This window comes from Ursus arctos, unplaced genomic scaffold (genome assembly GCF_023065955.2).
Source record: "Ursus arctos isolate Adak ecotype North America unplaced genomic scaffold, UrsArc2.0 scaffold_21, whole genome shotgun sequence".
In the NCBI taxonomy this organism is placed as follows: domain Eukaryota; kingdom Metazoa; phylum Chordata; class Mammalia; order Carnivora; family Ursidae; genus Ursus; species Ursus arctos.
Genome location: NW_026622886.1, coordinates 51,130,079 through 51,143,469, shown reverse-complemented (window position 1 = coordinate 51,143,469; position 13,391 = coordinate 51,130,079). Strand labels below are relative to the sequence as shown.

At 37.7% G+C, this 13,391-nt stretch overlaps 1 protein-coding gene across 1 annotated transcript; it reads right to left on the bottom strand.

Annotated features, from left to right (window-relative positions):
- Nucleotides 1-12,455: 12,455 nt before the first annotated feature.
- LOC125282641 (olfactory receptor 6C68-like) lies at nt 12,456-13,391 on the bottom strand. The gene has a single exon (XM_048218093.1). It carries the CDS (start codon nt 13,389-13,391, stop codon nt 12,456-12,458), a length of 936 nt encoding a protein of 311 aa, XP_048074050.1.

Genomic DNA, 13,391 nt, shown 5'->3' with positions numbered 1-13,391 from the left:
TGTATAATATGGTGACTATAGTTGATAACACTGTATTGTATAACTAAAATTTGCCAAGAGAGTAGAACTTAAATGTTCTTACAAAAAAACCAAACTCCCCAAAGCCTTGAAACCAAAACCAAAAAGCCAAACCAAAACACACACACACACACACACAGTGATGATTTGATGACATATACATTGTGTTGATTTGATATATGCAGATGTATGCAGATATATGTGTTAATTAACTAGATGGGAGGAATCCTTCCGTGATGTCTGCATATATCAAATCATCACAATGTATACTTTAAATATCTTGCAATTTTACTTGTTAGTTATACCTCTTTAAAGTGGAAAAATAATTTAAAATAATTTAAAGTGAAAAAATTGCGCTGAAATATGTTAGCATCAATAAACTGATACCTAAAATAAAGTTAGATTTATGTCGATTATGTAATTCTGCCCATTGTTCCCATGGTGGGAGCTATTTTCGAGGACACAGTATTGAGAGAGCAGTGTGTTGTTGAAACCATCTAGACAGTGTATGTGATTGAACCTAGCTAGAGCTTTGACATAAACTTTCACATTCTGGAGGATGGGTGTAGCGATCTACTCAACTTGCAGCCCTGATGACAAGCATCATATGGAATATAGTCCCCTGCTTGTTAAAACCACAGTGTATCAATCTGGCGTGGCCTGCCTCTTTTGGTCCCTCCTGGCCCTTGTGTATTGGGACCAGTTTCAGATTTCACCTGGGAAGCTCCTGAAATGGTGAATCAACAACTTTTTACATTAAAAAAAATTATAAAAGGGCATTAGTTTCCACAGTGGTATATTTGGATAATTTCAAGGTACATTAAAAAAATCAGATTACTTTACCTATACCACACTCTAATGACACATTATGAGTCCTTTTTTCACTTTTTATTCCCAAATTATGTTTTATTTTTATCAGCACATTGGAGTGGAGTTACTTGTATTTATATTTTACTGCTAACTGAAGATAAACCCTGAGCTAAATCTTAAACAAGAATTGTTAAAGACTTCATTTTTCTTTGTAGTTTGGTTATTAATAAAGTGCAAATATACACAAATAGTTTGGGGCTTTCAATACGGGCTTTCTGTATCCATTGCTTAAGATTTTGAGATCTAGCATTATTCTAATTTTTGAATTCATGTTTTTTCTCTAAACAACTTTCTCCTGATTCATTTCTTCTCCTCTCTCTCCCTCATGATTTTTTTTTATCTAAACTTTATAGTCATTGTGTATTGTCTACGGGTGAGAAATTTGTTGTTTGGAATGTTAAGATATATTGGGTGTTTCATTCACAGGATTGTATGTTATCATCATGATTGTTTTTTACTTTTAATTTGTTTGGCTAAGGTTTAAACATTCCAGCATCTTGGTATCAATGTCATTAAGTAAAAAAAAAAAAATCAGATTTAAAATACTAATCACATTCCCCAAGCACTAGTTGCTTTCACTATTATTCAGTCTTGTCATCTATGAAGTGGAAATCATAATAGTGTCATTTATATGCTATTTAAAAAAACTGAATTCTACATATCTGAAACTTAGAAAAGTGCCTAACTTGTTTTAATTATATGCTCCCTAGTTCAGTATTCTTGTTCACAGTAATTTTCCTTTTATTAGTCACCCTCCATTATCCTTCACCACATTGTAATCATACTTTTGTGCCCCTTTGTTCTTTTTAAAAATTTATTTATTTATTTATTTATTTGGGGGGGAGGGGCAAAGGGAGAGAGAGAGAGGCAAAACAATCTCAAGCAGACTCCCTCCTGAGTGCAGAGTCTGACATGTGGCTCGATTTCATGACCCTGAGATCATGACCCGAGCCAAAACCAAGAGTGGGACACTCAACCAACTGAACGACTCAGGTGTCCTGCACCTGTTGATCTAATGAAACCATGTTTACCAAAGTTTATTAAACGCCCTCCCCTTTTGATATAAAATAGTAGAAGACTTCTATGTAGAATGGAACCTAATGAAATTCTGATATATGGGTTGGATGTCATTCAGTGTAATCAGTTCTTTCTCCTATTCCAGCATCACTCTAAAAATGTACATTGTTTTGAGGCTAAAGTGGTGGTTTTTATCCAAAACAGCATCTATAAGTAACACAGTTCCATATATATTCAATACCTAAAAAATTTACTGGCAAAAAAAAATTTTTTTAAGATTTATTTATTTATTTGAAAAAAAAACAAAGAGAGAGAGGAGGAGAGGGAGAGGGACAAGCAGACCCTGTGCTGAGTGAGGAGTTCAACATGGAGCTCCATATCATGACCCTGAGATTATGACCTGAGCCGAAATCAAGCCCCTATTGGCAAAAAGTTAACACACATTTTCCACCTGAAGCTACATTATTCTTATTTGGGATACAGCTAAAACTGCCTGGATACTGAATTTACTTATTTAATTTGCTATATTCTGAGTCTAACATTTTGACTTTTGTTTTTGAAGATTTTTTTTTTCTGGTTAGGGTAGTAAATTGTGAAGAAGCACTACTCTGATTATATTCAGTATATTCACTCCTGAAAAAAAGTGATAATTGCCTCCTCTTTGCCTTGTCTGTCAATCTGAGAAATAGCAGTTGAAGAGGAGTAATTGTATGTTCATTGGTATTGCTTTTGCTCTCCTGATGCATTTCTCAGTACAGTATTAAACCCAGAAGCTAGGGACTTTGAAATTCTAAATTTGTGGCATTATGTTGTCTAGATTTTTTCCCCCTCAACTAACACAGACTAGATACTATGCTAGCTTTTAAAATATTTTCAAAATGAAATCAGGGTTTCCCAAAATAGATTTCCTACAATTTGTCCTGGAGGCTCTAATTCATTTACTATGTGAAATGTTTTGCTATATTGCTTGATACTATTTTCTCCATATTGTGATGGGGCCAGTTCCAGCTCTGATCATGTGCCTGAATTCCAGAGTTGAATTCCAGGAATGACAGTCTCTATCATAGGCAAGGGGCCTGGGCTTGCTCATGGTTTGCTTGAGTGCTAGACTGCTCCCATAAATGAGGGTCCACTCCTGGCATTTACCGTTGATCATTTCTATGATGAAACGATCAATTCATCACAGTGAGGACCATTTCTGAGCCCACCCCCATCCCTGAATCTATTCTTCCCGATGTACAAAGACTTGTGCCTCTCTGACAACTTGACCCTGAGAATCATTTTCTTCTACTCATTAAAACTATACTTCTGTAAGAACTCTGATATTATAATGCAAGTGTTGAGTATAACTGATTTGAACATTTATTGACTGATTACTGTCTGTATTATATGCAAAGGGTTTTAAAATTTGATTTCTAATGAAATAATGCAATGTGAACCAAGTTGTTAAGTGGTTTTTTCATTGAGCGGTGCTTCTTCATATCCCTCAAGTTATACTACTTTAAGATGACTTCCTGTTTATTGATGCATACAAATGATCACATCAATGAATATAAACTATCCCAAAGTAATACATTTAAAAAAATGACATTTCAGACCTGCTGAGTTAAGATGGTGGAGGAGTAGGGAACCCCTTTTTCAGCTGGTCCCCTGAGTTGAGCTGGATAGGTACCAGACCAGCCTGAACACCCATGTAATCAGCCTGAGATGCAGGAAGATACATCTGGATCTCTACAAATGAACATCTCCAGCGATGACTATTGAGGTACGAAGCAGGGAGCCGTGAAGCCACAAACAGATATCGGAAGATAAAAGGAAGGGGGAGGGAGCTGCCGCGTTCGGGTGCTGGGAAGCGGTAGCCACCTGCACTGGGGAGTGGGCTGACTCGTGGACCGGCACCCGCGAAACAGCAGACTGAGACCGTGAGCCGGGGATCACGCGCGACCAGATTGAAACCGAGCTCTGGAGTGCACTCGAACCACACTGAAATGGAGCTCCAGAGCACAAGGCGGGCTGCTGGCGGCTGGCGCTGTTAGAAACACAAAGGACAGAGATGTGCTGGCCCTGGAAGTGAGGGCTGAGATGCCGGGTGTGGGGCACACATCCCAGGACCTGCAGGGTTGAGCAGCACCAATAGTAGCAGAGATAAAGTGGCCAGAGGGGCCTGGTGGAGAATGGTCTGCGATCCCTCTGTTCTGAGACAGAGGCTGGGATTCGGCTACTGCTGCTCTGACTCTCAGAAGAGGCACAGCAAACCACCAGGGAAAGCCGCCAGAGAACAAAAGCCTGGAAATACCCGCTCACAGCGTGCCCATCCCCATCACCCCTCGCAGGGGACATGGAGACTCCACCCAAACACTGTTGCCTGAGTATCAGCACCGCAGGCCCCGCCCCTGAAGGCAGGCTGAAAAATCAAGAAACCCACATCCCTAAGCTCCCTATAAAACAAGTGCACACTGCCTGGGTCCTGGTCAATAATTTGGGCTCCGGACAACCCCACAACCACTCCTCATCAGAATGACGAAAAGGAGAAATCCCCCGCCCCCAGCAAAGAAAAGACAATGAGTCTGTGGCCTCTGCCACAGAACTAATGGATATGGATATAACCAAATTGTCAGAAATGCAGTTCAGAGTAACAATGGTCAAGATGATGTGTAGACTTGAAAAAAATATTAACAAAAATATTAACTAGAATATAGAATCTCTAAGGACGGAAATGCGAATGAATCTGGCAGAAATTAAAAAAGCTATGAATCAAATGCAGTCAAAACTAGAGGCTCTGACAGCCAGGGTGAATGAGGCAGAAGAACATGTCAGCGGATTGGAGGATGGGTTAGTAGAAGAGAAAACTAAACTAGAATCTGGACTCAAAAAAAATCCACGCGCAGGAATGTAGGTTACGGGAGATTACTGACTCAATGAAACATTCCAATGTCAGAATCATCGGCATCCCCGAGAGGGTGGAGAAAAACAGAGGTCTAGAAGAGATATTTGAACAAATTGTAGCTGAAAACTTCCCTAATCTAGCAAGGGAAACAAACACTCATGTCCAAGAAGCAGAGAGAACCCCTCCCAAGCTCAACCATGACAAACCTACACCATGTCACGTCATAGGGCAATTAACAAATATTAGATTCAAGGATACAGTATTGAAAGGGACCAGGGCAAAGAAATTTCTCACGTACCAAGGCAAAGGTATTAGAATTACATCAGACCTGTCTACACAGACCTGGAATGAGAGAAAGGGTTGGGGGAGCATTTTTAAAGCTCTTTCAGAGAAAAACATGCAGCCAAGGATCCTTTATCCAGCAAGAGTGTCATTCAGAATAGATGCAGAGACAAGTACCTCCAAAATCTCCAGTCACTGAGCAATTTCATAGCCTTGAAACCAGCCCTACAGGAGATATTAAGGGGGGTTCTATAAAAGTAAAAAGGCCCCCAGAGTGATACAGAACAGAAAGTCACAATCGATACAAACAAAGACTTTACTGGCAACATGGCATCATTAAAATCATATCTCTCAATATTCAGTCTCAATGCAAATGGCCTAAATGCTCCCATCAAACACCACAGGGTTGCAGATTGGATAAAAAGCCATGACCCATCCATTTGCTGTCTATAAGAGACTCATTTTGAACCTAAAGATGCATCCAGACTGAAAGTAAAGGGATGGAATACCATCTTTCATGCCAATGGACCTCAAAAGAAAGCTGTGGTAGCAATTCTCATATCAGACAGATTGGATTTTAAACTAAAGACTATAGTTAGAGACACAGAAGGACACTATATTATTCTTAAGGGATGTATCCAACAAGTGGATATGACAATTATAAATATCTACGGCCCCAACAGGGGAGCAGCAAGATACACAAGCCAACTCTTAACCAGAATAAAGAGACATATAGATAAAAATACGTTAATAGTAGGGGACCTCAACACTCCTCTATCAGCAATAGACAGATCACCTAAGCAGAAAATCAACAAAGAAACAAGAGCTTTGAATGCCATACTAGACGAGTTGAACCTCATAGATATATATAGAACACTACACCCCAGAACCAAAGAATACTCATTCTATTCTAATGCCCATGGAATATTCTCAAGAATAGACCATGCTCTGGGTCACAAAACAGGTCTCAACCGATACCAAAAGACTGAAAATATCCCCTGCATATTCTCAGACCATAATGCTTTGAAATTGGAACTCAACCACAAGGAAAAATTTGGAAGAAACTCAAACACTTGGAGACTAAGAACCATCGTGCTCAAGAATGATTTGATAAACCAAGAAATCAAAAATCAATTTAAACAATTTATGGAGACCAATGTGAACGAAAACACAATGATCCAAAATCTATAGGATACTGCAAAGTCCTAAGGGGAAAATACACAGCCATCCAAGCCTCACTCAAAAGAATAGAAAAATCTAAAATGCAGTTTTTATATTCTCACATCAAGAAGCTGGAACAGCAACAGAGGGACAGGCCTAATCCACGCAGGAGAAAGCAGTTGATGAATATTAGAGCAGAGATCAATGAATTAGAAACCAGGAGCACAGTAGAGCAGATCAACAGACCTAGAAGCTGGTTCTTTGAACGAATTAATAAAATAGAGAAACCACTGGCAAGACTTATCCAAAAGAATAGAGGTAGGACCCAAATTAATAAAATTATGAATGAAAAGGGAGAGGTCATAACGAACAACAATGAAATTGGAAGGATTATTAGAAACTTTTATCAACAGCTTTATGCCAATAACTTAAGCAATCTGGAAGAGATGGAGGCCTTCCTGGAAACCTATAAACTACCAAGACTGAAACAGGAAGGTTGATTCTTTATTTTTTTTTAAAGATTTTATTTAATTATTCGGCAGAGATAGAGACAGCCAGCGAGAGAGGGAACACAAGCAGGGGGAGTGGGGGAGGAAGAAGCAGGCTCAGCGGAGGAGCCTGATGTGGGGCTCGATCCCATACTGCCGGGATCACGCCCTGAGCCGAAGGCAAACGCTTAACCGCTGTGCGACCCAGGAGCCCCCAGGAAGGTTGATTCTTTAAACAGGCCAATTAATTATGAAAAGATTGAAACAGTGATTAAGACTTTCCAAAAAACAAAATACCAGGGCCTGACGGATCTCCCAGGGAATTCTACCAAACGTTCAAAGAAGAAATAATACCTATTCTCCTAAAGCTATTTCAAAAAATAAAAACAGAAGGAAAGCTACCAAACTCATTCTATGAGGCCAATATTACCTTGATCCCCAAACCAGGCAAAGACCCGTTCAAAAAGTAGAATTACAGACTGAGTTCCCTGATGAACATGGATACTAAAATTCTCAAGAAGATTCTTGCTAATAGCATCCAACAGTACATTAAAAGGATTATCCATCATGACCAAGTGGGATTCATCCCTGGGATGCAAGGGTGGTTCAACATTCGCAAATCTATCAGTGTCATAGATTTTATCAGCAAGAAAAAAGCCAAAAATCATATGATCCTTTCAATAGACGCAGAAAAAGCATTTGACAAAATACAGCATCCTTTCCTGATTAAAACCCTTCAGAGTGTAGGGATAGAGGGTACATTCCTCAATCTCATAAAAACCATCTAGGAAAAGCCTACAGCAAATATCATTCTCAATGTGGAAAAGCTGAAAGCCTTTCCCTTAAGATCAGGAACACGACAAGGATGTCCACTCTCACCATTATATTCAGCATAGTACTAGCAGTCCTTGCTACAGCAATCAGACAACAAAAAGGAATCAAAGGTATCCAAATTGGCAAAGAAGAAGTCAAACTGTCTCTCTTCGCAGATGACATGATACTTTATATGGAAAACCCAAAAGAAGCCACTCCCAAACTAGTAGAAGTTATAGAGCAATTCAGTAATGTGGCAGGATACAAAATCAATGCTCAGAAATCAGTTGCATTTCTATACACGAACAATGAGATTAACGAAAGAGAAATTAGGGAATCCATCCCATTTACAATAGCACCAAAACCATGCGTTAGGTTGGAATTAACTTAACCGGAGACGTAAAGGACCTTTATTCTAGAAAGTACAAATCACTCTTGAAAGACATTGAAGAAATCTACAAAAAGATGGAAAAATATTCCATGCTTATGGATCAGAAGAATTAACATAGATAAAATGTCCATGCTACCCAGAGCAATCTACACTTTCAATGCCATCCCGATCAAAATACCAATGATATTTTTCAAAGAACTGGAACAAACAGCCCTTAAATTTGTGTGGAACCAGAAAAGGCCCCGAATTGCCAAGGAATTGATGAAAAGGAAAAACAAAGCTGGGAGCATCACAGTGCCGGATTTCAAGCTGTTCTACAAAGCTGTGATCACAAAGACAGCATGGTTCTGGCACAAAAACAGACACATAGACCAATGGAACAGAATAGAGAACCCAGAAATGGACCCTCGGCTCTTTGGGCAACTAATCTTTGATAAAGTAGGAGAAAACATCCGGTGGAAAAAAGACAGTCTCTTCAATAAATGGTGCTGGGAAAATTGGACAGCTACATGCAAAAGAATGAAACTGGACCACTCTCTCACACCATACACAAAGATAAACTCCAAATGGATGAAAGACCTCGATGTGACACAGGAATCCATCAAAATCCTAGAGGAGAACATAGGCAGCAACCTCTAAGACATCGGCCAAACAACCTTTTTAATGACACATCTCCAAAGGCAAGAGAAACAAAAGATAAAATGAACTTGTGCGACTTCATCAAGATAAAAAGCTTCTGCACAGCCAAGGAAACAGTCAAAAAAACTAAGAGGGAGCCCATGGAATAGGAGAATATATTTGCAAATGATGCTCCAGATAAAAGACTGGTATCCAAGATCTACAAAGAACTTCTCAAAATCAATACGCGAGAAACAAGTAAGCAAATCATAAGATGGGCAGAAGATATGAACAGACACTTTTCCAATGAAGACATACAAATTGTTAATAGACACATGAAAAAATGTTCAAAATCATTAGCCATCAGGGAAATTCAAATCAAAACTACACTAAGATTCCACCTTACGTCGGTTGGAATGGCAAAAATTGACAAGGCAAGAAACAACAATTGTTGGAGAGAATGTGGAGAAAGGGGATCCCTCCTACATTGTTGGTGGGAATGCAAATTGGTATAGCCACTGTGGAAAACAGTGTGGAGGTTCCTTAAAAAGTTAAAAATTGAGCTACCCTATGACCCAGCCATTGCACTACTGGGTGTTTACCCCAAAGATACAGATGTAGTGAAGAGAAGGGCCATATGCACCCCAATGTTCGTAGCGGCATTGTCCACAATAGCTAAATTGTGGAAGGAGCCGAGATGCCCTTCAACAGATGACTGGATTAAGAAGTTGTGGTCCATATATACGATGGAATATTACTCAGCTCTCAAAAAGAACGATTTCTCAACATTTGCTGCAACATGGACGGCACTGGAGGAGATAATGGTAAGTGAAATAAGTGAGGCAGAGAAAGACAATTATCATATGATTTCTCTCATCTATGGAACATAAGAACTAGGAAGATTGGTAGGAGAATAAATGGATAAAGGAAGGGGGATAATCAGAAGGGGGAATGAAGCCTGAGAGACTATGGATTCTGAGAAACAAACTGAGGGCTTCAGAGGGGCGGGTGGTGGGGGAATGGGGTAGACCGGTGATGGGTAGTAAGGAAGGCACGTATTGCATGGTGCACTGGGTGTTATATGCAACTAATGAATCATCGAACTTTACATAAAATACCAGGGATGTACCGTATGGTGAATAACATAATATAATAAAAATATTATTATTAAAAAAAGAAAAAAATAACATTTCATTAATATCCATATTAAAACTCACATCTCCTAGTTTTATAAGTCAGGGAAAATCCATTTTCCAGAGACAAACATGACCCAGTATCACCAAAAGAGTATATAACTGAAAGGACAGAATTGATCATATTTATACTTTTAGGAATTAATTGTAGCCTCACTTGATGTTTATCTACAGTTATTCTTACAGCCACAAATTTGAAAATAAATGTAATGTTAAAACCTGGATGAGCGCTTCTGCTCACTGCTGATTGAATACGTGGCCACAGTTATAGAATCCTTGTTACTTGAGTTTTTATCTTTAATCAATTGCATAAACTTCCTCAAGATAGATGTGCTGTCATAAGCCCAGGAAATATTTTCTTTCACTTTCCATCACTAAAAAGAAATGGTAGTACAAAGGAACTTTCAGTAGCTTTGGAAAATTTGATGTTCTGAACTATCTTTGCTAGTGTACAGAAATGAAATTAATTTTTGTTATTATTTTGAATGCTGCAAACTTGCTTATTAGTTCTCATAATTGTGGATTTTCTATACACAAGATATATATATATATATATATAGCACTAATATATATATATCTCATAACATTCATATATAAGTGGGATTATATGATCAATGTTTTCTTTTGATTTTTTTCCTTTGACTCATTCTACCCATTCTTCTTTCTGATCACATTGCTTAAGTTCCTACTTCAGATAACCTTCATTAAAATTTGTTTTCCTTCAATAGTTGATAAGCTCAGTGATATATAAAAACAAATATTTCTACAATACATAAATAATCTATGCATTCACACAGACACATGCTTATACCAAAATTTTCCAACCTAGAATACTGGCTTTCTTTTGTTCTAATTATATTTTCCATTCTTTTAAGAGACTTTATACTTTCCTTAAATATATACTATACTTCTATGCTAAATTTATTCTTTTGGTAATTAAACTTTTTTGACTTTTATGACCAAAATAACATTTGCTCATTGGTTTCCTGTTGCTTTTTGCTATTACAGTCTACAGATTTTTAAAACATTTTCCGTTTCTTTCAGATAGAATACCGAATTCCCTTATTAATTCCTTTAGCCTCCTGTTAGTGTCTTGAGTTTTCTGTGTATGTAAAATGCCCTCAACATAAAAAAAGATATATCAAATCTCATCAGCTTAAAGACAACATCAATTTTAAGGCATGCCAGTATACTCTGTATCAGAATTGAAAAGAAAATGTTGGCAATTAGCCTATGAATGATGGTAGATGCCATCCATTGTATGAAAGAGCTGCATTTCAGAAAAGCAAAATGTGAATAAGACTTTAAAATCAAGGAAATGCAATTGTTTTATTTATTCTTTCCCATATTTATCAGGATTATTTTGTTTTCTTATGTCGTTGTCCACGATCTAATAAAATATGGAGCATTTCTGATTTTTACTCATCACATTCATTGGGGTGGGGTTTATCTATGCTATTAGACTTTTCAAAGAACTGGCTTTTGAATTTTTTAAACTTATTTAATTGATTTCATTTTCTACTCATATTAAATTACATTTTCCATTTACTTTTGTTTTTTTTAATTTTTTTTCAAATTCATTAGTATAAGTTTTTCACTTTTGGGCTAGTTTATATATTTTTAAAAAATGAGTGCATTTAAGATAACAGAATTTCTTCTCACTACAGCTTTTTCAGTGCTCCAAATAATGGGCAACGGCATGTCTGCACTTCATTGCTTTCCAGATAGCAATTAGTTAATTTGATGTAAATTCCTTAATCCATGGAATGACATTGCTGTGGATTTTTCCATTCTTTATAGGTAAAACTCTTTATTTCAGTTATTATGTCGGAAGTTGGACTGTAAGAGCTTAATTTGTATTAGAGGTAGGCACAGGCTATCGAATATAACGGGAATGTTTTCCCCTTGACTCCTAGCTCTATAAGCTGCAGATGATATTTCTCAGGAAAAAAGTAATCTTTCTGTTCAAATGAGCGTGGTTTTCTAACTCAAACGTTCACTGAATGTGCAGTTATTGTGTCATTGCAAGTACTCTCACCACATTAATCCTGAGACTTTCAGCCTAACCCTGTGTGATCCGTGATGCAGTCTCCTGAGCTCACCCTCTAGTCTACGCTCACTTCAGCACCCGTAAGTCAGCTTATTATTGCTCCACTTTTATATGAGCCTTTATTTCTGACACCTCCTGTTACAGCTTTGCAATGATTTCAGCTATAGATTTAAGAGAATATTTATTACATTTTATCCAGTGTTTCTGTGTGTTCATTGTAGTGAAATTCCATCTATTTGTTCAATATTGGAGGTGCTATTATTATTCTTTTTCACATGTATTTTAAATTATGTGATTATTCATCATTTTAGACATTTTACCTAAAATTACTCTTATTACACGTGTTTAGATATCATTATTGTGTATATTGAAGAGCTACAAACAATTTACCCTATCTTTTCCTGAGGAATAATGCTTCTAACGTAATAATATTATGAAGTCAATTTCTCTTCAGATTGGGTTTTAGAAATTGATATGCAAAACTATCAAATATTGGGTTGAAAATCAAAATGCGAGAGTGGCATGAGCAGGGCTCATTGGAAGGTAGGTTAAAGAAGTGTTGAGAAAATTAATGTAACCGAAGCATGTATTATTAAAAAGCAAGAATATAGACTTCCAAAATACATTTATTCTTGTTTTTGAGATGTTTTAAAAATAATATTTCCTTTTACTTAATTGAGAGCAAGGCAATTCTTTTGATCGAGTCCTCAAAGGCTTTCTTAACTTGATTGTTTCTCAAGGTATAAATAAATGGGTTCAATGTAGGTGAAATAGAAAAAATGAGCACTGAAACCACTTTATTAATGGTCACTTTTTCCTTTGATGTAGGATTCACATAGATGAAAATGCATGTGCCATAGGTGATGGAAACCACAGTCATGTGGGAAGAACAGGTGGAAAAGGCCTTTTTTCTTTGTTGAACGGAAGGGAATCTAAAAATTGTCTTGATGATGTAGGCATACGACAGAACCACACAAGTAAGCGTCATATTCAGGGTCAGCACAGCACAGATTATAACTGTCCATTCCATGAACCATGTATCTGAACATGAGATTTTCACTAGGGGAAATGCATCACAGCCAAAATGATCAATTATGTTAGAGTCACAAAATTTTAGGTTTAAGCCCAGGCTAAGTGGTGGGATTATTATACATAAGCCAGCCATCCAGCAACAGATGATGAGATTCCTGCAGACGCTGCTGCTCATGATGGTTACATAATGCAGGGGTTTGCAGATGGCCACGTAGCGGTCATAGGACATGGCGGCCAACAGAAAAAACTCCGATACTCCACAGAGGTCCGTAAAAAACACTTGGATGACACAAGCATTATAGGTAATGACTCTGTCACCTGTTGCTATGCTATACAAATATCTGGGAATAATGGCAGATATGAATGAGATCTCCAAGAAGGAGAAATGTTTTAAGAAAAAGTACATGGGTGTTTTAAGGTGGGGATCCACAAAAGTGAGGATGATGATGGTCAGGTTTCCAGTTACACTCAGCGTGTAGGTGAGAAATAGAAAGATAAAAACCAGAACTTGCAGCTCAGGGTCATCCGTCAGGCCCAGCAGAATGAATGTTGTTACTGTACCGTTTCTCAT

Excerpts from the sequence above, each read along its gene's own strand:
- LOC125282641 (XM_048218093.1), bottom strand. The coding sequence starts at position 13,391 with ATGAGAAACGGTACAGTAACAACATTCATTCTGCTGGGCCTGACGGAT.